General features: G+C 34.9%; 1 protein-coding gene across 8 annotated transcripts in view; it reads right to left on the minus strand.

The window, feature by feature from the left end:
• The window catches only part of FIP1L1 (factor interacting with PAPOLA and CPSF1), a 103360-nt gene that overhangs the window by 51508 nt on the left and 25475 nt on the right, over positions 1-26377 (minus strand). For 2 of the 8 annotated variants that reach the window (XM_020990010.2, XM_020990003.2), the window contains exons 6-11: positions 26175-26282; positions 25406-25521; positions 25068-25136; positions 16773-16882; positions 13795-13902; positions 2655-2748 (exon numbers count right to left, since the gene is read on the minus strand). In XM_020990010.2, the coding sequence (XP_020845669.1) occupies positions 2655-2748; positions 13795-13902; positions 16773-16882; positions 25068-25136; positions 25406-25521; positions 26175-26282 (605 nt within the window). The remainder of the gene's footprint in view (positions 1-2654; positions 2749-13794; positions 13903-16772; positions 16883-25067; positions 25137-25405; positions 25522-26174; positions 26283-26377) is intronic. The other 6 variants (XM_020990027.2, XM_078148323.1, XM_020990019.2 and 3 more) reach the window with 3 other exon arrangements.

A 26377-nucleotide genomic window follows, 5' to 3' on the forward strand; every position in this document is an offset into this window, starting at 1 on the left:
TTTGAGTTAGGCTATTTTTTAAGGTGTTATTTTCTATAGCATTTTTTTGGGTCTCCTTTAGCAAGTTGTTGACTTGTTTTTCGTGATTTGCTTGTATCACTCTCATTTCTCTTCCCAGTTTTTCCTCTGCTTCTCTTACTTGCTCCTCAAAATTCTTTTTGAGCACTTCCATGGCCTGCGACTGATTCATATTTTTCTTGGAGGCTTTGGATATAAGAGCTTTTGGCTTCGTTGTCTGCTTCTGGTTGTATGTTCTGATCTTCTTTGTCACCAAAGAGAGATTCTATGGTTTGACTTTTTTTTTTTCTTGGCACAGTTTGCTCATGTTCCCAGCCAATGAGTTTTAAACTGTTTGTTAAGGTAGGACTCTGTTTGGAGGGTGTACTGTCGCAAGTTTCATAGGTTTTGTGCAGCTGTTTTCAGAGATACTTCTAGAGACTTGTAAATTTTCCTTTCTCTTAAGGTGGTACGATCAAGGTCGAGGTGTTTACTCCTTTCCTGGCCTGTGCTCTGGTCTATGAGGGACCATAAGCACTCTTTTCTGCCTTAGAATTGTGAGAGGGATTCCCTCATTACCACCACAAGCACGCCACCCCAGCACTCCTCCTTACCCAGGCCCGCCACCCAGAACTGTGACTCAGATCCAACCATGGGCAAATCAAGAGAAGCCTGCCTCAGCACCAGCAAAGAGATCCCTGCAATCTCCTTCTGATCAGCCACTTGATTGCCCCGTCTGTGGGCTGAGAGCAAAAGAAGCAGCCGCTGCCCTGCGGCTGCGCTGGGACTGGAGCTCGGACCAAGCTTCTCTCTCACTGAGCCCACAGACCTTTCCTACTGACCTTTTAAGTTGTCTTTGGTGTTTGTGGGTTGTGGTTGTGGGTTAGCTTAAAAAGGCTAAGGTCTCCCAATGCATCCTGGGCCGTGTCCAGTTGTTCTGGTCTAGATCTGGCCACAGGACCCAGGTGACTCTGGAGAAAAAGTGAGGCTGGTGATTTTGCACAGCCCTCCCTCACTTAAATCCAATTCACTTGCATGTCACGGTATCATCTCCCTGATGTCATAGTCTTCTTCAAGAACGAAGGACAAACCCCAACAATGACTAAGGCCTTACCTGAACTCCGGTCTTCCTGACTCCAGGGCCAGTGCTCTACCCATTGCACCTATCTGATTTCTTTTTAAAAGTTAAGATATGCATTATGTACTGCAAATTAACACCAAATGATATTACCATCTATGTAGCTGAAAAGATTACTATACAATCAACACTCCCTTATACAAGGAAACCATTCTACCAAAGCAGATCATTATTTTTGAATTTCTACCTGTATTCTTAGCCTTAGTCTTTCCAAAGTACTTTGCTGTATTTTTTTGATCAGGGCAGATAGGTGATGCAGTAGATAAAGAGCTGGATCTGGAATCAGGAAGACTAAGTTCGAATACCACCTCAGGCACTTAGTAGCAGTATGACCTTGGGCAAGTCATTTAACCATTATGGCTCAGTGTCCCCATTTATAAACTGGGGTAATACTAACACCTACCTCCTAGAGTTGTTGTAAGGATAAAATGAAATATTTATAAAGCTCTTTGTAGATCTTAGAGCTATATGTAAATGTTTTAACACCCACATGTACACACATGCAAACACATCTGTGTGTACTTTATGTTATTAAAGAACCATCATTTATTCGTGGGTGTTAGAATACTGTTGGACTCTTTAGAGCAGTCAAATCTGCTTAGAACTACCAGGGTCTTGGTTAAAAACAAAAGCCAAAACCCAAAACCCTTGCAGATGCTTTTTAAAAATTTCAACAACTGAAAATCAAAAGTCAAGAGGTACCAATATAAGATCAAAATGGCTATATGACCCCTCAGGGGTGGGGAACCTGCAGCTGAGGCCAAATGTGGCTCTCTAGGTTCTCATGGATTCAGTTGAAGGGCTGCACTTAAGGACCTAGAGAGCCACATATGGCCTCAAGGCTGCAGGTTCCCCACCCCTGAAAAGGGAAACATAAGAAAATCAGAAGAATATGGAACATATTCCCTATCATGGATGAGAGAAAAATTTATGAGTAAACAAGAGATAAAGAGCATTGTGAGATATAAAATGGATAATTTGATTACATTAAATTAAAAATGTTCTGTACAAATAAAATCAATATAGCCAGGATTGGAAGGAAAGCAGAAAATTGGTGAAAAAATTTTATAGACAGTTTCTCAGATAAAGGTCTCATCTCTCAAACATATAGAGAAATCTGTCAAATTTATAAGAATATGAGTCATTCCCCAATTGATAAATGGCCAAAAATTATGTTTTGTTTTGTTTTTGCTTTTTGGTGAGGAATTTGGGGTTAAGTGACTTGCCCAGGGTCACACAGCTAGTAAGTGTCAAGTGTCTGAGGCCAGATTTTAACTCAGGTCCTCCTGACTCCAAGGCCAGAGCTTTATCCACTGCCCCACCTAGCTGCCCTGAATAAAAAAAAATTAAAAATATTTTTAAAAAGTCAAGAGATGTGCATCATTTTAATGACTGGGATCATATCTTATCTCTGTATTTCTTCTAATACCTAGCACAATCCCTTGAGCCTAACACATGTAAAATTCATCTTTTTCAAGATAAGAAGGGAAAAGAAGTATTAAATTTGAAAATACTCAACCTGGATGTTGCTATTTTCATTTGCACGCCGTCTTCCTTCCACTCGGCTGATAGTGATAGTCTGACCAATTACATCTATTGTGCCAGATAATCTCCTGTAACATAAATCATATTAATGCAGTATCACACCTTGAGACTTTTCTAAAAACTGTAAAATAAAATTGAAAAACAAGCATACTTAGACCCTGCTTATCACTCCAGAATAAGATCATATTATAATACTGGTCCAAATATAGGCCACCTCCTTAAAAGGCCAACTTTTGAGATGAAAAAGGTACAGTACGTAAAATAACATGGATTAAATGCCACACTTGGGTTTTAAATAAGCTGGTCTATGAAACAAATATGGCCCATATTCAGACCAATATGATACTGAACACGAGAAAATATTTATTTACTGAATAAGTGAGATTTGTTAATTGCTTGTTTTATGATATTTTGTTAAGTTTCTTAATAAAACAAGCTAGATAACCAGTGTTATCTTCACTTTGAAAAGTTGATCACAACATTAAAATAATGTTATAAGAATACTACAAAAGCCAGGAAATTCAGTTAAAACTGTTCAACTAATTCATAACTGAATCTGTTAAACTAGGTAGATAATTAGAATAATGAGGATAACTAGTACCATGGGGCCATTATATATTACAGCACATGGATTTCTAATAGAGACTTTTAGAATATTTAGAATATTTCAATTTAAGAAAAACATTTTAATGAAACATTTTTTCATTTTTTACTGAGTCCATTATGAAAGCATAAAAATAAATAACATGAGAAAGCCAGTTTTTACTCTTGAAAACTATAGGTTTTAGAGAATAAAATCAGAAGGTTTAATGTCAATTTTATCTCTGAATACTCAAGCTGTTTTAGGTCTACAGAAAGTTATAAGGTCATGCGGCAACAATGTAATAGCAAAATAAAAATTCAAATATATTATATGAAAAGTAAAAAAATGTGGAAAATATTTATAGTTAAAAAATGGTAAAGTTGGTATTTGCTGAGGGTTCATAACATACTAGGTTTGTTCAGTTGTGTCATTCATGTACAACTCCAACTGGGGTTTTCTTGGCAAAGATACTGGGGTAGTTTGCCATTTCCTTCTCCAGCTCATTTTACAGATGAAGAAACTGAGGCAAAACAAATGGTCCCTGAGTAGAAATTAATATGAGTAGAGTAACTGCCTCTAAGGCATGAAGGACTAGAAAACCTTAACATTCCTAGTTGGCTAAAACACTAATACACCAAAATAAATTCGTAATTGGTTGAATACTGCTTGTAAAATAAAATCTTGGGCAGGAAAGCTAGTTGTAAGAAGGATAAAGGTACCGAGAAAGTTTGACTACTCAAGACCATTCTTGCATTAGGGGCTCCCATTCTAATTCAGAAAAGCTGACAATCCTTACATTATAGCAAGAGGCCAATGTATAATCTAATAATGGTCTATGCTTACAAGGAAAGCAAAAAATAATATTCTATCACAAAGAAGTCTCCAAATATGTACTGAAATAAAGTTTAGAAATATATTTTATATAGCCACACAAGGAACAGAAAAATTTGAAACAGAAACAAAGATAAATTTAGAGTATCTGGGAATTTGGGATTTCTGTATATAATGCAGTCAGCCTTTGTGTGTAATATATAACAAAAAAACAATTAACTAGTTAACTTTTAGAGATTTCAAAACTAAAGTTTCAAAACTTTCATTTAAAGCCTCAAATCTTTAACTCCAAACTGAATTGACTTTTAATCCAGGAACCCTTTATAATATAGGATCTCTCTTAGAAAGAGTTTTAGTTACTATATTCGTTGACCATTAATTCAGTACCATCAAATGTTTCTATTTTAAGACAAAGAAATAGTATTTATTAATCAGCCAACAAGTAAAATGAGGTATAAAACCCCAAAGTCATATCCTTTAAAGGTCAAGTGATTAAAGCAACATAATGTGTGATCTGACACGATCACGAACTTCATTTCTATCTCCAATTTTCTCTAGTTATGTTGTTCTAATATGTGCTAATTCTTCTACAACTTTCTACCTACACAACAGGGAGAATAATTTTCTCTATAATATAAAGATAAATTTAGAACCGTATTGATGACTTTATGTTTTAGATCAAGCTTAATTACTCAAAAACAGGGCCAGAAACAAGTGCATGTAAACTAAAATGTTAGGTTTCAAAATGTTGCTATCAGGTAATATGATTTAGAACCAAAGGTCTTCTAAAGCATTCCATCTGAACACATTCTTAAAGAATATAACAAAGAACAATTTAAATAAAGAGGAAAGAGAGAAAATCTGTATCTGTCTTTTCTAATCTCACATTTTAGCATAATGGATCTCAAATTATTTAAGTATCTCCAAACACTGGCGACCAAATAATGATTTTTTAAAAACATCACCAAAGTCTGTCACATCACTTTCCAAAATCTCCAAATTTCCAAACCACAAAATGCACACAAAAAATTTATGATAAAATTGGTACTAAATACATTATTTTCTCCCTCAAATAACTACATACTAGGTGTGAATATCTTTTCTGTGTTCAAAGGAAGATGTTATTTTGGAAAACATATGTTAATTACAACTGTCAATACATTATTTAAACACTCCAGCAAAATAAATGTTATAATAAAATAAAAAAATCTAGTACTCAAAAGTGGACTTGGAAGATACAAGACCAAAAATTAATCCTAGAATCAGAAAATCTTGAGATCATATTTTACAGTCTTCTAGAGAAAAGAAAGAAGAATCCCAGAGAGGTTAAGTGACTTGTCTGGGAGTCATAGCTAATTAAAAGATACGGCCAGAACCAGAAACTAGTCCTCTCGGCTTAAAGACTGACACTTCTATAACATCAAAGCATCACTCAAAAATGTCTAATTTTTTTTAAATCATAAAAAATTAAATTATCTGCTGTCTTTTTTGGTTGCAACAATAATGCTGTTGGTTGACATAGATTATTAGTAAGGCCCATAAATTGAGGGACCCCCACTACTAGCCACTCCTGCGAAATAACCTAAACTCTCCCATCCAGGCCTTCTTCGTATCTTGAATTGAGCTGATGACTGGTCAGTTAGAAGCATAATCTAATACTATGAAATTAGATTTGTCTACCTATAAACTTCCTCTCCTCACCCCTACCCTCCAATTATGCTCATTAGCAATATATCCTACCCAGTCATCAGCATATCAGAGCTATTGTGAAATGTCTGGTGAAGCCGTTAGTGGAATACTGAAAGACAGCTAGATTGAAGTATTCATAGTTTACACCTTTGATTCCACTGGTTCATCAACCTGCCAGTGGAAAAAAAAATCCCTTTTACCAATGCAGATTTGAAATTGTGTTAGTTTTAGAGCCTTAGGAACTGAGAGGTTATAAGTGACTTGTCTGAAGATCATACTGTCAGTTATGAAATACAGGTAGGTTTTAAATCCACATTTTCTTGACTTTGAGGCCAGCTCTAACAACTACACCACACTATTTCTCTACTATGCCTATCATATATTTTATTTGTACAGCATGGATTTAGTACTGCATAATGCATATATAAATGAGGGACCTGTGTTTCTGTTAGCATAAGGAATTCTCAAATGGTGATCAACCTCTATCAATAGAGATATTATCTCTTCTACAACTTAAGAACTTACCCATAAGTATCAGAGGTGGTCTGCCTGACTCCAAGACTAGACTGCTATCTACTATGCTATGTTGCCTCTGTGTATAATATATAGCAAGAAAAAATTAACTAGTTAACTTTTAGAGATTCAAAACTAAAGTATCAAGAACATTCATTTAACAGCCTGAAATAGCAAAAAACAAAACTGAAAACATTTACTACAAATGTTTACAATTTCATAAATCAAATGCTTAACCTACAAGGGTTCTACTTAAACACTACTTAAATACCTTGGTTGAAGCGCTACTGAACAGGTCAAATGTTATTACTTTGGGGAGCACTGGCTGCCATCATGAAAAAGCAAGCTTGTTTTCTCCTAGTGAGAAACTATGCTCAAGAACCTAACTCTGGATATGGCAGAATGGCAAAATCTTTGAATACTAACACTGTCATCCCTTCACTCCCTCCTGAATATTATTATACTTTGTAAAACAATTTGCTTTTCTTTCTAAAGGTATCACTTTCTTGGGGGGAAAAAAAGCATAAAATTTGGAGACTCAGTATAATACAGCAACCCCAATCCCAATAAAACACTAGCCCTGGGAATCAGAAAACCTGATTTCTAAATCATACTTCTGAGGTCACAGTGTACATTCATGAAAACCATATAACCTCTTTGAACTCCAGTTTCTTCATTTTTAATACTGGGGGTGGGGGTAGGGTTGTATCAATCCTTAGAAGATAAGCAGTCAAAGCATATGAACAAATAGCTTCCAAAAGAATTATAAATTAAAAATAAGATGGAAGAATGCTCCAATTTACTAATAAGGAGAGAAATTAAATCAAAATGCTGAGGTTTCACCTCACACCCTGCAAATCAATAGGGATGCTAAAAGATGGGAAGAGTCAGTATTGGAGAGGTTGTGGAAGATAGACACAGGCCATTGTTGGTGGAGCTGTGAATCAATACAATCATTAAAGAGCAATTTGAGATTACGTAAATAAGGTGTCCATATCCTTTGACCTAAACTTATACACGAAGGCAAACCACTGATAAAAAGAAAGTCCCCACATACACCAAAATATTTGTAACAGAACTTTTTGTGATGGCAACAGAAGATTATGTTGTAAGAAATCATGAATATGATAAATACAGAGGAGCATGAACAGAGCTACATGAATTGATACAGTGAAACAAAGCCAAGAAAACAATAACAATGTAAATGGAAAAAACCCACAAAATAATCAAAAGTGAATGTTGCAAAATTATGAAGAACAAGCATGGCTTAAAAGAAAATCCCATCCTAACCCTTTGTAGAGGTGTGACAGACCCACAAATGTTGCACATTACACTTATTTTCAGACTTTTTGATCAATTATACTAATTTCTTCCTCTTCTTATTTGTCCCATCTTTAAAAAAAATACTATTTGTTATATGGGATGCTTTTGGGGAAAATTATGGTGATGCACAAAAACAAGACATCAAAAATATTTTTAAAAAATTAAAAACAAAATAAAAAAACAAACAAAACCAAAAAACAAAACAAAAACCCCAAACCCCAATAAAGTCAGAAATGACAGTCTCTAAAATCCCTCCAATGGCCACTATTCCATGATTACTATTAAAATTCCACAATATCCTAAATTTCTGGTATTATGAGAGCAATTAAAAATTACACAGAACTTCTAAAAAAAATCATTATGGTGCACAGGAAAAGTAAAGTATTTATCAAAGTATACCTGAAATCTTGGATAATCAACTAAGGATTTTCTATATAAACACATTGAGGCCCAAGACATTTCTTTTATGTGCCTTTTAGCACTTAGCACAGTGACCTTTAATGTTCAATAAATGCTTGCTGAATTACGATAGAGTAGAATCTCATTGTCCCTTTAAATGTCCGCTTACATGAATCCTGCAGCACTTCTCCCTGCAGACAAGTACTATATTAACCTAAATAAAAACCATGCCCATAAAATGAGATCTCTATGAAATAGTAAAAATAGGCACACAACAAAAAATAATCATACAAACTACTAAATAAAGGATCAACTGATATATTTAGGGAAAACGTGTCATTTTTTCTAAAAATGCTTTTCTCATAATAAAATGTTGAGCATTACAGCAAACCTAGGTGAGGAAATTTATAATATGAGAAATTAGCCTTCATACTACTTCAAAAAGGGGAGGGAGGGAGAAACCAAAGTATTTGGTAAAACACAGACACCTTCTTAAATTTTTTTTTTTTTACAATTTGATAAATGTATTTTATATAGTTTAACAGGACTTGGGGGAACTGTCAAGTTTCCTCAGTTATATGGGAACTTTTGCCTGCTACCAAAAAAATGCATTGTATCTAAAATTCCACTGTATTTCACTCTATTTTTTGTACTGGCTAAGTAGAAAAGCAAAATATTTAACAATGAAATAAAAACAATAGAGAAAAATAAAGCTCAATAATGAAAATAAAGAACTACTCCAAAATTGCAATTTTTGAGAGTTCTAAACCAATAAAATCAAGACTAATTCTATTTCATATTTAAAATAGCCATTAGCTGGCTGAACAAGTTGTGGTATATGATTGTGATGGAATACTATCGTGCTATAAGAAATGAATAGCAGGATAGTTTTATAAAACTGGGAAGACTTGTATGAACTGATGCAGCAAAGTGAAGTTAGCAGAACCAGGAGACCACTGTACGTAGTAACAACAATATTTTAAGGATGATTTACTGTGAAAGACTTAGCTATTTTGATCAAGACAATGATCCAGGACAATTCCAAAGGAACATGATGAAAAATGCTATCCACCCCTAGAGAGAGAACCAATAAACTCTAAACACAGACTGAAGCCTACTTTTTTAACTTACTTTATTTTTCTGGGTTTTTTTTGGGCAGTTTTCTTTTGCAATATAGCTAATATGAAAATACATTTTTTTTGTATGACTAGACATAAAATTGCTTACCTTCTTAAAGAAGGAGGGGTGGAATGGAGGGAGAAAATTTAGAATTCAAATTTTTAAAAACAAATGTTAAAACTTTTTTACCTGTAATTGGAAAATATTTAACAAAATAAATGTATATTTTAAAAAATCATTACTCTGGTATTAATCATTTTGGGGCATGTTTATCACTTCATTTGACTTCTCCAACTTCAAGAACATCTAGATTATGTGTAAAAAAAAGTTCATTCAAAAAGCTGGGGGAGGCTAGCAAGATCTGCATTGGCAACAAACTATCTTACTAGCATTCCTCTTCCCTGATACTAATGAAATAAACAGTATTTCCTTGCCCTCTTTCCCCCTTCCCTTCAGATGTCTTACAGTATCTTCCTATCCTGACCTTCAACCTTTATGTTGGGCTTGGCAGATTTCTCAAAAGTGGGAACAAATGCAGCAAACTATTCTCCAGGGCCAACCTCATTGCTCAACTCCCCCAACTTGGGATAAAGTCTCTCTGAACTTTCTTCCCACTATTACCTTGTTCTGGAGACAGAGGGTACTCTAACCTCTATGGTTTAAGAGGTTTTGCTTGGCTTTAAGGAGGCAAACACAGAGGGTCACTCTTACTTATTTCCCTATCCCACTGTTTTGAACTCCTAGTGAAGGCCTTGATCAACTGCAATGAAAACCTCAATACCTAAAGGATCTACCTTTATCTCCTTTCCCAATTACTTTCTGGGGCTACCAAACCCTTTAAGTGGGAAAACAATCAGAGCTTCCTGACAAAACACTTAAGGATAGGGGAACACTCAGGGAAACTTTTCTACCATCCATTTCTCTCTAGCATCAGATAAGTTGATAAATTTTGCAGTGAGATCCCTATCCCTAAGAAATGAGGGCAAGAATTTTCCCTGTAGCATCAACTGCAGAGGCTTTTGGCATAGACTTTAACATCAAATATGGCTAAGCTGTTATTAGTAAGAGGAGAGATTGAAAGCTGAGCTATCAATAGTACTGAGGATAAAATTACAAAAGCATATGTAAATTTTATACAAACCAAACTGGGCAAGGTTCTGAAGAAATATGGCTCTTTTTTGCCCACTGTGGTGTATATGGAACCTTAGCAGGTTTTGATAAATTTCTGAAATTCTCTTGTTGAGTGAGAAAAATTGAGGAAGCTGTCCTCAGGAATGCCTGAGCAGTAAACACCACCATGCTCAGTGCCCATTCACTTTAGTCTCTAAGCAGGATATTTCTAAGTTTCTACATTTATCTATAGTACTCACTTTCATAAGGAATTGCCTAATTGTAAACTTAAGTGCTTGACTGAGACCTATGAGATGGACAGAAATTCAAGTATGGCAGCGTGCACAGAGCTGTTAAAGGTTCTCTCAAGATAAAACACTCATCTTAGCTATATGTTCAAACTTAAGTGATCTAGAAGATACACAGGACATTTTCTGGATTACATGCATTTCACTATACCTAGATCATACAAAATAGATTTATACATTTCTCCTTTATTATTAGCAATCCATAAGAGGATCTTAACTTCATAATTTTCATTAAGGACATATACTTAATATATGTATTGTAAGAAAACATTTTTAAAGTGTTAATCCATTCATAGATGTTAAAACTCAATCTTAATTTTCAATTCTAGCATAAACTATGTAACACATTTCTATAACTGGAATATCCTGACACCTAAACTCCTTGAAATAAGATAGAAAACTAATTTAAAAACTCATAAGCATTTTAAAACATTTATTTAAGCTAAGTAATACAGTCCAGAGATGGCTAATAATAAACATTTTATGAACTGTAAAGAATGAGCTATGAATTAACAATATATCTCTTGGCAATAAAAGCAACTTTCTCATTGGAGTATGATCTGTAAAAAATGTTCCAAGTCTAATTTAATCCTTATCTAACTGTGAAACTTTGGGAGTGGGCAGGGAAAGGAGTAAGTCTCCTACTTCTCTTTAAATGTTTTGGTTTTCTTTTTTAAAAAATGGGGACAATATCTGTCCTAGAGACTTTAATGGACTGCTTTAAAAATCAAGCGTATGGTTCTTACAGCATCAGAGTGAATTTCTTTTTTCAAAGTAAACACAAATTTTAAAATTTTAGTGGCTCAGGTTATTTTCATTAAGTTAGAATCTAGGGTAGAGGTATCAGTTCACTGTCCACAGAGCTGGAGCTAGAACTAGATTAAAACGTAATGAGGGAAATGTTTGACAAAATAAATAAAAATAAAATAGAACAAAAATGTTAATTTGTGGTTTTCTAATTCAATATATCTCCAGGGATCTACTTTTTTGTTTTGATACCATTGGCCTAGTATACTTTATACAGTTTTATTCCACATTAAATTACGCTTATTGATCATTGAGAGAAAAACAGTTTGTGATATTAAAACATTGTTGGGGGGAAATGAGAATTTAAGATTCAATTTTAAGAGAAATTCAGGAAATTTAAAAAGGTTAAAATCAGATACAAAGTATATCTACCATTTCCATTTCAAAATATCTTTCCTGCATAGGCTATGATCACCTTATGGGAAAAGTTGCAAACTATTGGCATAATTACAATAATACTTGTTTTCTGCTATGTCACTATGCTAAGCATTACAGGAAATAATATATGCCCCCTGTCTTTGAGAATCTCACAATATGGCTGGAAACAACTCTCATACCCTTTTGTACCTCTAGTATTACACTTTCACAGTCTACATTTTACAGCCAATTTTACATAGATTACTTGACCTAAAACTGTATAATATCAGGGACCAGATTTTAGTCATTTTCGTATACTTCAATGTACAAAGTGCCTAGTAATAATGGCTCACAGAAGCAGTCGGTCTGAGACCCCTCAAGTCCAGATGTTGACATTTCATCTCCAGGACCACTTGGAGGCCCTTTGGGTGAAAACCTGTGTCATCTCCTGCCCGCCCCCCCACCCCCATACATATATACCCCACCCCAAACCCCCCCTTCCTATGCTTTTGTGTTCATCTGGGATGGAGTTAGGGTAAAGCCTGAAGGGGAAGTTTGTCTGGGCGGAACCCATTCAGCTTTTGCTGATGCCTCCTTTTGACATGCGTTGTTTATGGACCAGTTTGTTTAGTCTGATGAGTCCTGGCTCTTTTTGGTTCATATGGAATGTTTTATTCACTTATTTGTATATTCTTTATAAACTAGAAAATGAAAAAATGTGAATAACATTGCATTAAATAAAAAAGATAATGGCTCACAGAGTAAAAATGGCTCATATTTACACAGCATTTTAAGATTTACTAAATGCTTTCCGCCAAACAACCCCGAAAATAGATGTATAAGTCTCATTTTATAGAAGACGTAACCGAAGTTCAGAGAGATTACTGACTTGCCCAAGATTACACAGTTAATAATTACATGATTATGTATCAAGAGCTGGAAGGAACCTCAAAAGGCAATTAGTCTAACTCCTTACTTTGACACATGAGGAAACAGATCCAGAGAGGTTATGTGACTTACTCCAAAGTCACATAGGTTATAGGTGGCAGAGGCAAGATTTGAAACCAAGTTTTCTGACTCCAGAGTCAGTGCTTTTTCCACTATACCACTGGATCTCGGATTTGAACTCAGGCTTTCTGACTTTAATCAAGTACACTTCCTACTATATTATGCTGGAGATGATTCATGGAAGAAAAGAAGGTACGACAGGTTTTAAAGGCAGGCAGAATGAAGGCTAGATAACAACTAAGGAATAGTCTACAAAACAGAATTCAAAAACGCCCAGAAACAGGAAACATAAAGGCATGTTTGATAGGAGGCAAGATATGAGTTCAAATCCACTTCAGGTCTTTCCTAGGTGTGCGACCTTGGACAAATCATTTAACCTCTCTCTGCCTCAGTTTTGTCATCTGCAAAATGAAGATAATAACAGCACCTACCTCACAGGGTTGTCATGAGGAGCAAATGAGGTAACATGTGTAAAGTGCTTTGCACACCTTAATTATCATTATGGAAAATAATTAGTTTCCTTTCGATCACAGTGGACAATTTACATGGGGAATAATAACAGATAAGCCTGGAAAAGTATTATTAAGCCTAATTTTTAAGATCTTGAGGAACAAATGATAGCTGCGTGTGAAATTTATTAAATAGGTTTAGGACTGAGGTGCAGTTGGAAAACTTGTTTGAGAAGGGCACATGAAGGTTTAAATCTATGGCCAGCATAAAACACTGATTGGAAAGGAAAATAATACAGAGAGGGATAAAAGTTATAATACTATAAAAGTAGTTTTGGTATGACATGATAAGGACAGGTAGGACCTCTAAGAATACAATATGCAACATATATAAAGCACTAATAACATTTTTTGTTAAAGGTACTATTAGACCCAGGAAAATTTTTTCATATTTAAAGGCTAAAAGTATCACTTATAAGACAAAAAGATACGTGTTGCAATATCAAGGCATAGATGTGGCAAGTCTAATCACAATTTACTGTCCCAGTAAATAAAACGAAACAGTGCTAATCGTCTCAACAGGAAGGGCTTGCACAACATTCTTTAGGGTGGTCTTACCTTAAGTCAGGTGATTCGGCCCTCCCATATCGATCCTGCCACTTCCCGATGCCTGAATTGGCTTTTCTGGAGGCAGAACTTGTCTGAGACTGAGAAGAGGCGCTGTTTCTGGCGAGATAAATTTTCTATGTCTTTTCCTGTATCTTTACTACTATTATGTTAGGTTTCTTTCTCATTATTTTTATTCCTTGACAAATTCCTTTTCATGTCCCTATATATTCTTCTTTGTACCCCACAAAGAATACATCACATTTATTACTAAAACTTCTGCTAGCATTTAAATAGGAAAGGGCTATCAGCTAGTTTTAGAAATATTTTCTAGGACAGTGCCGCATTATGTCAAATGTTAAAATAAGAAAAGTATGATCCAAACCTTGCTTCAGATTACAACATATGAACAGAAAGGATGTTATGAACAAATTTCCTGCTTTTGTGCATAAATAACATTACTTTAATTTTTGTGGGTTCATAAAATTGTACTAACTTTATTTTCTTTCCTCTTACTTTTCATTCAAAAGAATTAAGGGATTTAATGAAACCAATCATTAAAATACTATGCCAACATACTTCATGATAAACTAGTATTCGTTACAAAAATTAACTTTAATTTAATCCTTTCAAAGTACATTTAAAGAAAGCTACTTATAAAGAAAAGTTAATATCACCTGTGATTACATACAAATATGAAGTTCAGCTATTCATTCTTTTGCAAAGTTCAGCTATTTATCTTTTTGCTATTCTTTTCAAGTATTACTAAAGGATTAAAAAGGTTCCATCCAATAATTTATAAAACTTTTAAAGATTAATGCGGCAAAAGATTCTGATCTATACATGTATCGAACACAACATTATGGCTTGGCCTTGTTTCTCCTACAAACAGAAGATCAAAAATCTAGTATTTTCAGTAATAAAACCTTTAGCTTTGTCTTAAGAAATAATGCCATATAAAAACCTGCTGTATGCAGAACATAGATAATATGCGGACTGAGAACACAATGAAATTTTCAGTGATAAAATGTTAGCTTAGTGATTCTTGGCACAATGTTCTATATGACTATATGAGACATGCAAATCTAATTTCTAGATTTCTGTAATCTAGTCTTATGTATTTAATTTCTATTCTTTTAGCATTTCAGTTCCACATAAAGATTCTGGTAGTGAGAGTAGTGACTCACATTGATTCAAAAGGTCTCCTATCCACCCCCATTATGGCTTCAATCAAACAAAAAGCAACTCTATAAAGTTTTAAGGTCAAATGGACACTATTCTTTATACACAAAGATGATACTACTCATGTACTGACAGTAGAGTATAGTTTTCTAGAAATGATGACTGAGTCGTATTTGAGCCATCCATCTTTGCTAGCCTTAGCACTGTTGTGACCAAAGTTAACAAGGGTAGGAGCAAAGGGTAGGAGAATTAGTGTTCTGGGCCTAGAGAACTCAGTAAAGCAAGATGACCCAAAAGGAAATTAAACTTTTGACTAAAGCATGATGGTACTGAGGACAAGATCAATTAGTTAACTTAAAATGGCATAAAATTCAATCCAGATGTATCAAAGCAAGGCAAGATTATATTTTAAGATACCATATGCTCTTATGAAAAATTAAATATTTTAACAATCATACATTTTATATTCTGAGCATACATGGCTATGACATGCTGAACATTGCATACTTATACATGCATGAATATTCATACAAACTAAAAGCTGATTTAAGTTAATTATTTTAACAAATATAATTTAATATGAATTTGATCTATTAAACATATACACTGATCCTCAAAAGAATATCTTTCTTGCTTTTTAAACACGGTAACATTTTAAAAATAAGTTAATTAAAAAAGTTAGTAAGAACTTTAGTAAACTAAATTGAAAAATACATTATGGTATTTTCACTATACAAACTTATTTGACTATTAAATGCTAAGAGAATCATTAAAAAGGTTTTTTTTTTGGGGGGGAGTTAAGCCAATGCTTGTATTCCGAGTATAAGAGCTCAAAATACAAGGAAGTAATTCTTTTGCTAGCCATTGTATCTGTCAAACTTTTTAAAGGAATAATATGTCTAATGTTGATGACCATGATAAGTTCCATTCCTATTTTCAACAACAGTTATCTGTTCTGCATGGCTTAGACATTTACCTAGATATAGGGTGCTAAATGAGATGACTTTGAGGTTCTTTAGAATTCTATTTTAACAAAATATTTAATCTACAATGTAATGGTTAAATATCGTATTACAGAATCAAATACAGACAAGACCTTAAAGTACTTAAAAGTTTCAAAAATAGGCTAGAATATATTTTTGATCTGGGTCATTCTGGACCAACCAAAGAATAGATAAATACCTATAAAATGACCCCCCCCAAAAAAAAACTTTCCAGGATTTAACACATAACAGAAAGAATTCCTAAATTACTTTCAATCCGGATATGCTATCTTAGATCTTGCATTATAATCAGACTGGCCTCCAAATATAGGATAAGCCATTTATTAGTTTGTGTTAAGAAACTATTTTCCAGATATCTGTCCCATTATAATTGGTAGTTGGTGGAAAACATATATTAACCCAAACCAGAAATATGGAAATCCTATTTTACTTTGGAAGACTTCTTAATATGTACTCTCCCCAAATTAAATTGTTAGTATTAAGAAATCATTCAGTCCACAGGCTTCACAGTCAACATAATTCTTTGTGGAAAAATGATCAATAAAAATGGAAATGATAAGACCACTCCATCCCACCCTCACATTTTTACTTTTGTCCAGTTTTATTTCATTTATTATATACACTAAAAGGACAATAATATTGGAAGAATCTTTCATATTGCATGAAGCTTGGTAGTTAAGCCAAATCAGATATTACTTTTGTTTATGGAACATTTGACTTTCCCTACATTTCACATAGTATTAGCACAACATAAAAGTTATTGATGCATTATGATGATTTGCTGATTACAAATGTTCAACTAACCTGCTTGGAGGAAGTCCTGTTTTGAATAGAGAAGGAGGAGATGTAAACTCAGCTTTGGCAGACTGTAGCACTGTTTCCTTCTCTGCATTTCCAGTTCTGCCCTGCTGTACCTTCAAAATAATGTTTCATTATTAGCTCTTCAAGTTTAATTATAATTTCATTTAACATCTATTATATAGGAAATGTTAATAAATATCTAATAAAATGAAACATTTCAAAACAGGATGAAGGATATAAAAAATTGCTTGTGGGATATCAAGTGTTCCATAGGCATTAAAGAGTTCTTTTTTTTGGTTTGTTCTAAATGATATATTAAAGCATACAGAAACCACACAAAACAAAAAATTACTTTCAAAAATGCTCACTTACTGAATTGAAAAATAATCAGAAAACCTCAAGAAAATTTAAAAACAAATGACGTGACCGACCATGAGAATAGGCAAATCAGAATTTCAGCCTTTTCCCTTTATCTAATATATCAAAATTATGAGGTTTTATCAGCATCAAGTTACTATTACACTAGTGTAAAATCACTAGTTTAAAGAGTGGATGATATCCAACCAACTCGAATATCAATATGTTTTGCCTACGTCAACAATTTTTTTCAACCTAATAGCTAAACAAATCTTACTGGGATCTTAAATTTAACTAAGTATTTTTCAAAAACTGGGGTTGAGTACAACAGAGTAAATATAGCTTATCCTCCACAACTGGGAAACACAGAGGAAGACTTCTAGACTATCTCTCTCCTTGACATAGCTAGAATTACAGAAGGAACCAGTCTTTTTCTCACTACTCTGGGACTTGTGGAGTGTATTATAAATTAGATAACTTGAACAATTCACAGACCATATAAAAAGTTTCCATACGACCTGTGGATTTTCTGTCAACACAACTCAAAATGATTCAAAACAAAAAGTATAATTTCAAGCACCCCTCTCCATCTTGCATATTTTTCTATTAAGAGCACCATTATCCACTTGATTGCCTCAGCTCCAAAGCTTAGAGAACCTTTTGATTTCTCTTTTTAAATTTGCCCTCTCCCCTCCAATTCAGGTTATTAAATCGATTTTCCTACCTTTCCTTTCCATTCCCACCGTCTATTCCTATTTCACATCCTTATTACTAATTGCCTGAACTATTACAATAGCTTCTTGAAATATAAAATCCTTAGAATTCTGGATTGCGGGGCAGTTAGATGGCACAGTGGATAGAGCAATGGCCCTGAAGTCAGGAGTACCTGAGTTCAAATCCAGCCTCAGGCCAAACACTTGACACTTACTAGCTATGTGACCCTGGGCAAGTCACTTAACCCCAATTGCCTTAAGAACAACAAAAAAAATTCTGGATTCAAGGGTCTAACTGTGAAGAGATTCAATCTAAATTTCAGTTTGTAATACCACTTCAGACACTGCTTCAAGCAAGCTGGATTGCTCACTACTGCCTAAACAGGACTTATGTTTTCTAACCTCCATGACTTTGCTTACACTGTACCGTCCTAGAATCTTCCACTCTCAGTTCTGCCTTGCTCAATTCCCAGACTTTCTTCAAGCCAGCTCAAATACCATCAAACCTATGAAGCTTTCACATATCCTATCAGCTGGAAGTAAACTCTGCTTAGCCTTCTATAGATTTCCTTCTACATTTTTACACTCTTATCTTTTATATGCATATATGATTTATGGGTATACATGTTTGACTGCCTATAGTTGTCAGAAAGGGCTACTATTCTTTGAAGTTTCTACAAGTGACACGGAAGCATTATTCTTCAGGACCAGGGACTCAATTTTCCTAGAATTCAATGTTTTTGATGACTATGACTTTTAGAATGTTAGTCTCAATGCTGCCACTAATTAGCTTTCTGGCCTGGGCAAGTAACAATGTCTCTGGGCCTTTGTTTTCTCACCTCTAGGACAAAGAAGTTAAGACTAAGTGATCTTTAATGTATCTTCCAATTTCCAAAGTCCTAGGACTATCTCTACTATTATTGTTTTAGATTTTATTTATTTCACATATCTATTTATTTATTTCACATATTTATTATATCTTGCTTTATCACTAGATTGAAGGCAGGACTATATTTTATGCTCTTTTGGTATCCCCGTGTACCTATGTTGGGTGTGTGCATCTAATAGTATCTTGCACTTAATAGACATTCAGTAAATTTACTAAAGTCAGTGTCAATTTTACTCAACATAATTCTAATGAACACTCTTAATAAAGATGACCAGCATTTAATACCTGCCATTTGGTTGGTTTGCTGTGCTGTTTCTTCCAAGATTCAAAACTCCACGAGTGATTATTTTCAATCAATATTAAGTACAAGCTAAGTGTATGGCGTCCCAAGACAGAACAAGGCAAAGTGATCTTGTAGAAAGAGGACTAAGGAGTCATGGATCCAAATCCTGCTTCTGACACTTACCAGCTGTGTGACTAGGGGTGTGGGGGGGGAAGGACTCATCTTACCCTCCTACACCTGTTTGCTCCTCTACAAAATGGGAGAGGGGGGTGAACAGGGGGAGGGAAATTGCACCCTCCACTTCAGGGGGCAGTCACTTCAACTACATAAATGTGAGTCATAAGCAGCATGGGCAAACAAGACCTGTTGTTGACTACACCCCAGACAAATTCTGAATTAATAAGCAAAGAAGGTTAACATATTCACAAAAGATTTTAACATTTTCCCCTAAAAGTTGTCCCAATGACAGAGTCAGGCTGAGGGGAGGGATGGGCGCATTTCAAGAGTCCCAGAGGGACTGCATGAGTTCAGAGTTAAGTTTCTTATTGTTTAATTGGACACCCACAATCTTCTGAATGACAACTCTGACTCATAAAAACGACAAATTTCATTAAGTTAGATAGGGTTACTAAGATTGTGAAAAAGGTAGAGAAAGTACTTAATCCCTGTGATAAGTAAGGAAAATTATTTCACATCAAGAAGTTATAAGCAAATGCTAAGTAGTACACTGATGAATATAAAGTACACTATAGGTAAAAACAAAACAAGACTAGACAGGCAAAAATAAGAAAAAAACACCTGAGATAGTGATTATGAAGAAAAATGAGTAAGAAAGCCATATGTGCCATTATTAAACAGTTAATGTGATTTGGAGACAAATTAAAAGTATGCCATGCAAGAGCCAGGAAGTCAGTCTCTCACTGGATACAGCATTATTCAGTGTATTTTGCCTAGTTTTAGTTCCTACTACATCAAGATGGCTCTGGAGAACCTGACAGCCTACATTCTCACTCACTGTTTCCTCTCTTTTCCTACTCATAGCCTGCCAAGTATAGCTGCAGAAAGCCCAAGTTAAACATTTGCCCTTCTACAAATTCATGCTCCCCAAACTTGCAAACTCCTCGGTGAAGACTGATAGCTCTAAATTTTATGCATTTTTAGTGGACTTGCTATTACACAGCAGTGGCCTCCAAAATTCTTGACTGAGTACTCCTATTGACATCATTTTTTCCAGGTTGATGTGTTGGAGGTTGGGGGCAATTTTCCCAATGACACTGATATAACTATTGCAGTAAAGGTTTAATTGTCTTGAGGGGATTGATGCCTAACTCACTTTGGAGATCATTGTCTTACATATGTCTATTTCCTAACTTTTTCATTCACCAAAAAAAACCCTTCCTTCCATCCCCCAACTCTGCTTCTTTCTCATCACTTCTCTGGCACTGGACGTGTTCAGGGAGAGGCTAGATCACCACGTATTGCATTAGAGATCTTAAGATTTCTTCTAATTCAGTCATGATTTCTACTTTACGGAGATGCAAGCTCCCTAAGCTATCCTCAAATAACTATGTATTCTTACCCACAAACTTTTTCTTTTCCCCCTGTCAGGGGGAGAAATGTCCTACCTCTTTCCAAAGATTAACATTTCATCCATCCAGAGAAAGAACTATGGAGTCTGAATCCAGATCGAAGCATACTATTTTCTTTTTTTTCTTTTCTCGTGGTTTTTCCCTTTTGTTCTGATTCTTCTTTCACAACATGACTAAGGTGGAAATATGTTTATTATTATTGTACATGTATAGCCTATATCAGATTGCATGCCATCTTGGGGAGGGAGAAGGAAAACCGGAACTCAAAATCTTATAAAAGTGAATGTTGAAGATTAAAAATAAGTAAGTAAATCTATTTTATCTGGGGTATGGGATCCAATCTTCTTATGCCTCTTTAGTGATCTTGCCCCATTAATTATCTCCCCCTCTTCTCACATTTCCTATCTTTCCTCCTCTAGCGGCTACTTCTTCTTTATTTTCCACATACTCAGTTCTTCATATTCTAAAAAGAACCCAGCTACTCATCTTCAGTACCTCTTCCCCTTTCTTTTACAGCCTTTCCAATTTTCAAGAGCAGTCTTTTAACTGTTGCTTGCACAATTCACTCATTCCTCCACACCCTGAATTCTGACATCCACCTCCATTACTTTACTAACAATAATTTTTCTAAGATTAAGGAATTCCTAATTGCTATTTAATTCCTCTACTACATTTGACATTGCTGGACTTGTTCATTTTTGTAATTTGCTCATCCTTAAGTTTTTGTGACACTGCCCTCTTCTAGCTCTCTGTTGGTTCTTTCTGTGTCTCCTTTTGTTACTTATTCTTCTTCCTCCCATCCCTTAAACTGTCCAGGGTTTAATTTCTATCCTCACCCACTCTTCTCTGAGCTTTCTTTCAAGTTCCAGACACACACTTCTAACTTTCTGAAGGCACTTCAAACTTAACTTTTACTTGAACTGAGATCTCTCAGCTCTCTCCCTGCAAAAGCTGATCTATTCGTTGCTAATGGATAGCACAGACATATAATTATCAATAACTCCTTCCTCTCTGCTACATTCAATCCCATCAAATATTCCTCTGCAATATTCGTCTATGTCTTCGTTGCCAATACTAGCATCCTAGTTTAGGTTCTCGTTACTTCTCACATGAATGACTGCAATGAATTCTGAATCAGTCTCTTTGCCTCCGTCTCTCTCTCTCTCTCTCTCTCTCTCTCTCTCTCTCTCTCTCTCTCTTTTTCATATATGGCATGTGTCACTTTATGTCCCCTGCTCAAAGAAATCCAAAGGCTCCTCCTCTGCCTCCCAAATAAAGGCCAAAATTCTTAAGTGTAATTCCAATGTGCTATTGCAGAAAGAACAGTAAATTTATAGAATCAAACTGATTTCAAGCTGGCAGAGACTTCAGAGGCCACATAGTTCACTGGTTTTTCAAAGGACGTGCCCTACTTCTCTAGGTGTGCCGCCAAGTGGTCATCTCAACCCTGGGCATACTCCCTCCCCACACCCCAAGACTTTCACATCCCTCTCCCTACTCCTCAGCTGCAATTTGCTGCCAGCTCCTTCTAGGCTTGGTAATTTGAAGGGTTAAAACTGCACCTCTATCCCTACAGGCACTAAGGGAGGCTAAATCGTCAGAAGTGAAGAAAGAAAAAGGTGAAGAGGTTAGGACGGGCAAGGACAGGAAGAGTATTCTCAAGCCCTAGAAAATGGTATGGGCTTGGAGGCAGGGCTACCTGGGAACATGTCTGTATTTGCAGATAAAATCAAATGTTAAGCTTGTTGCAATTCCCCTCAGTTGTGAGCAAAGTCCTAACATTTCACTATTCAGATAAGAAACCTCAGGCCCAGAGAGTTCATGACTTGCCTAAGGATGCAAAAGTCGTAAACAACTGAGCTGAGACATGAACACAAGTCCTTTAATTCTAAATTCTCTGCACTTCCAACTGCCTAACTGTGCTTCTCTTTGGAATCCGGATCAAAGGACCCAGTTACAATTCCAGGCTCTGCTTCTTACTATCTAAGTGCCTGTATAAATCACAGCCTTGCTAGGCCTCAATTCTTTATCTGTAAAATGAAGGGGTTGAACAAGATAATCTCTAGGGTCCCTTCTAACTACAATTCTTATGATCTTAGCCTCTTCTATACCTCAAAATACTATTCTTCACAAAATCCCCATTTCAGGTAAATCAGACTACTCACTCTTCCTTGAACTTTCCCCATATTTTCCTACCCCCTTGGGCTTCTACTTAACAGTTGGCTGAACCCAGGAGGGAGAAATCCTTTGATTATTCTAGATGGAAGTCACTTCTTCCCCAAAATGCTCAGAGCCCAAAGTATTTCCCCTACTTACATTCTAATATACATGACAGTTACTTTTGTGCTTGATTTACTTCTGGAAACTGAGCTCCAGGGCAGGGACCTTCTATTATTAAACTTTTGATTTTCCTCAGAACCTGACAGTGCTCTGCATACAAGTAGTAGACAAACGTTTGTTGAATTAAACCAGATAACAAATTCTCTAAGGGCTGAGACCATAAGTTACAATTCTATTATGTTCTTCATAAGATCTAGCATAATGGATAGCTACATGGCAAATTCTATATAATGTCTGATAAAAAACATGTAGTCACACCTGTAGGCAGTGATATGAAAATGAAGGGATCTTTATGTTAGGTAATTACTATCGCATACTTTTTGATATACAAATTTAAATCAATAACAAGATTAAAGATGTCAAAAATCCCTTTGTTACATAAAAAAATTGCCAATTAGCAAATTTTTATCTACACTCTGAAAAAAATAACATTCCAAGATTTTTATAAAACAAACTTGTTATGTAAAGAATATTAATTCCAAAATTGAACTCTCCATCAGATCAACACATGAGCTGGGGATATTATTATCCTTCCAGATAAGAAACCAGATAACACACCGAAATTTTAAATCTTAGTTCATTCAAGATACCAGACATAGAATGAAGCACTCAAGAGATTTCTTTGCATATGAAAGCAATTTTAGACTAATTTCTAGAATAGTACCTCCCATATATAACTCACTCTTATGGCTGCCTACAATGGGAAACCAAGCCCCTTTCATTTTCTGTCTCTCCTGGCTTAGAACAGTCCACTGTGGAAGAAAGGAAGTAAAGCATACAGAAGCAGTTGTTTAGAAAAAGAGTTTTCATTTGGGGCACAGAAAAGAAGAATGGGGAAAAAAACTGTAAGAGATTTGTTTTTCATCATTAAAACAATCCTTCCATTTTAACTGATCACTGATCAGATAAAAAATATTCAGCTATGTGAAGAGGTGGATCCAATTAAGAAAGCATCTAAAAAACCCTGATAAATTCAGAATACGAGAAATAATCTACCATAAAAATATTTGAAGCAAGTACCAGATACTTACCACATGCAAAAAATAAACTGAAATTAAATTCAGCATTAAGAGTACTGTGTTCAGCAGAGCTGGCACCCCTGGAGAAAGTATTCATGCATTTGTATAAGACAGTAATTTTAGGGGAGGGTTACAGTCCAGGAGTGGGTATAAAACTTCACATCCTGTCCACAGAGGTTTCCAGAGTACATATATCAATACAGTAACTACTTTGAACCTTTTCTCCAATGCCAGTCTTCATGAAGACCAGGTCTCAAAAAAAGAGAAGAAATGTATGTACACTAAAAGCATAATAACTATTTTCTTGAACCAACTACCAAGTATGTACGTGTACATATGCAAATGTGGGTAGGAGTGTGAGAACTCAGTTAGGGCAAGGGGGAGAGAGATATAACTGTACTATTATTCCTTCTAATCAGATTGAGGGCAAGGCCTGGGCCAATCTTGGTGAGCTTTATACAAACCTACTTCTAAGTAGTTCATAAAAGACAGAAAATTACAATGCTTTATGCCACTCCACTGAATACTGGACATTCAATGGATGGCTAATATGTTTTCATTAGACTAAATTATAAAAAGGCTTTTCATCAATTAAATAAGTATCAAATGAAAATAGATAAGCTCTATCTTCCTTAAGAGCACATGTAAAAAGTGCAAAACATGAAATAGTCCAACTTCACTATTAAAAGATAATGCCATGACCTATATAAACATATTATATATCTATATCTATCTATCTATCTATCTATCTATCTATCTATCTATCTATCTATCTATCTATCTATCTATCTATCTATCTATCTATCTATAGCATTTGCCTAGCAGGTTGGCACGTAATTTTAATATCCTAAAATGATATAATTTAAAATAAGGTAACAAAGTACAAACAGTTTCACCTGGCATTTGTTAGTATGGTAGGCTACTAATAACTCACATGCTTGCAGCAGTGGAGACAAAACAATTCAGCAAATTTGTAAGTCACCAGGAAGCTGAGAGTTTGAAAAAAAGTAGCTACTTCCACTTCAATCTTGTCACTATAAGTAGTGGTATGGGAAGCATACTCAAGAACAAAAATGAGAGCAACCAAGGATAATTTACTAAAATTCACCTTAAAAAGATTGTATCTGCCATCTTGGATCTCTGCACCTGGTGTAACTTCCATAGTATAGTCTTCGGCCTAAGTTAAATAACATATTCCCCATTAAGATACCACACAATTTTGAATTAGCTACTAGTTGTAGCTAGTCTGTCACATGAAAGTAAGAACAATATTGAGAAGCATTACTGAAAAACTCTGAAAGGGAAGGGAAAAAGAACAAATTCATTAACAAAGGAGAAAGAATGGCATTCTAAACTGCAGAATATTGCAGTTATCCACCTTTACAGGGGGAAAAATGACTGGGGTATGGGTAAGGAAAAAAGAGGAATACAATATTTACTAATTACCGTAATTTTATTTGGTATTAATTCAAGTCCCATTCGTATCCTCTTTTGTTTTTCACAGTAAGCTTTCCATGTATCTTCATTAAAACCATAATTAAAGTAATCAGAGAGATCAGCACCTATAAATTAAAAACACCTTTCAATGCACAAGTACATTCTGGTTCTGTCTAGTTTTAATTACTTTTATACAGCAAAGTAACACAAAATAAACTGTGAAAATCGTTGACTATGTTGAAGCTATACTAATTCTGAATACTTGTTATATTTTTTCCCCCAGTGTTACTGTATTAGCGGAAAACAAATGTATTTATACACTCTCTCTCTCTCTGTGTATATATATGTATACATATATGAAAATCGTGTGTGTATATATATGTGTGTATATATATGTATATATATATACACACACAGATATTCCCTTTCTATAGCAATTATTAGTATTTCTAATTCACTAAAATCATACTCTTTTCTGTTTAAGATAATTCTATCTCAGATAGCATTTAATTACTTATATTTGAGAAATGTCATCAGTATATAATTAGAACTAAGTATATTCAAATACAGTGCCCAGATCTAATTTCTCAGACATTACTAAAGAAAAAATAAAAATGAATCATCTAACACAAAACTGTTTGAATTAAAATTGGATTAGTAAAAGAAACAAAATCTAAAATACCTGGCCATCTACTGTGATTCATTCAATAAGCATTACTAAACAAATGCCTGCTGTACCCCAAGTACTTTGTACTGCAGTATAAATAAGTAATATTACCTGGTTTCCGCCATGGTTTATCTTCAAAAGAATCCAAATCTACTTCCAACAGTGGAACTCCATTAATGCTTCCAGGTGCATCAAGGTCTACACCTTTCACTTTTGTCCCTATTAGAAAAAAATTACATAACAGCTATTTAGCAATGTAAACAAAAAGTAATCAATCCATATGCCATATGTTACATTCCTAGGTAGTTTACGCT

The sequence above is a fragment of the Phascolarctos cinereus genome, unplaced genomic scaffold (genome assembly GCF_003287225.1).
Source record: "Phascolarctos cinereus isolate Bilbo 61053 unplaced genomic scaffold, phaCin_HiC Scaffold_9;HRSCAF=440, whole genome shotgun sequence".
NCBI lineage: Eukaryota > Metazoa > Chordata > Mammalia > Diprotodontia > Phascolarctidae > Phascolarctos > Phascolarctos cinereus.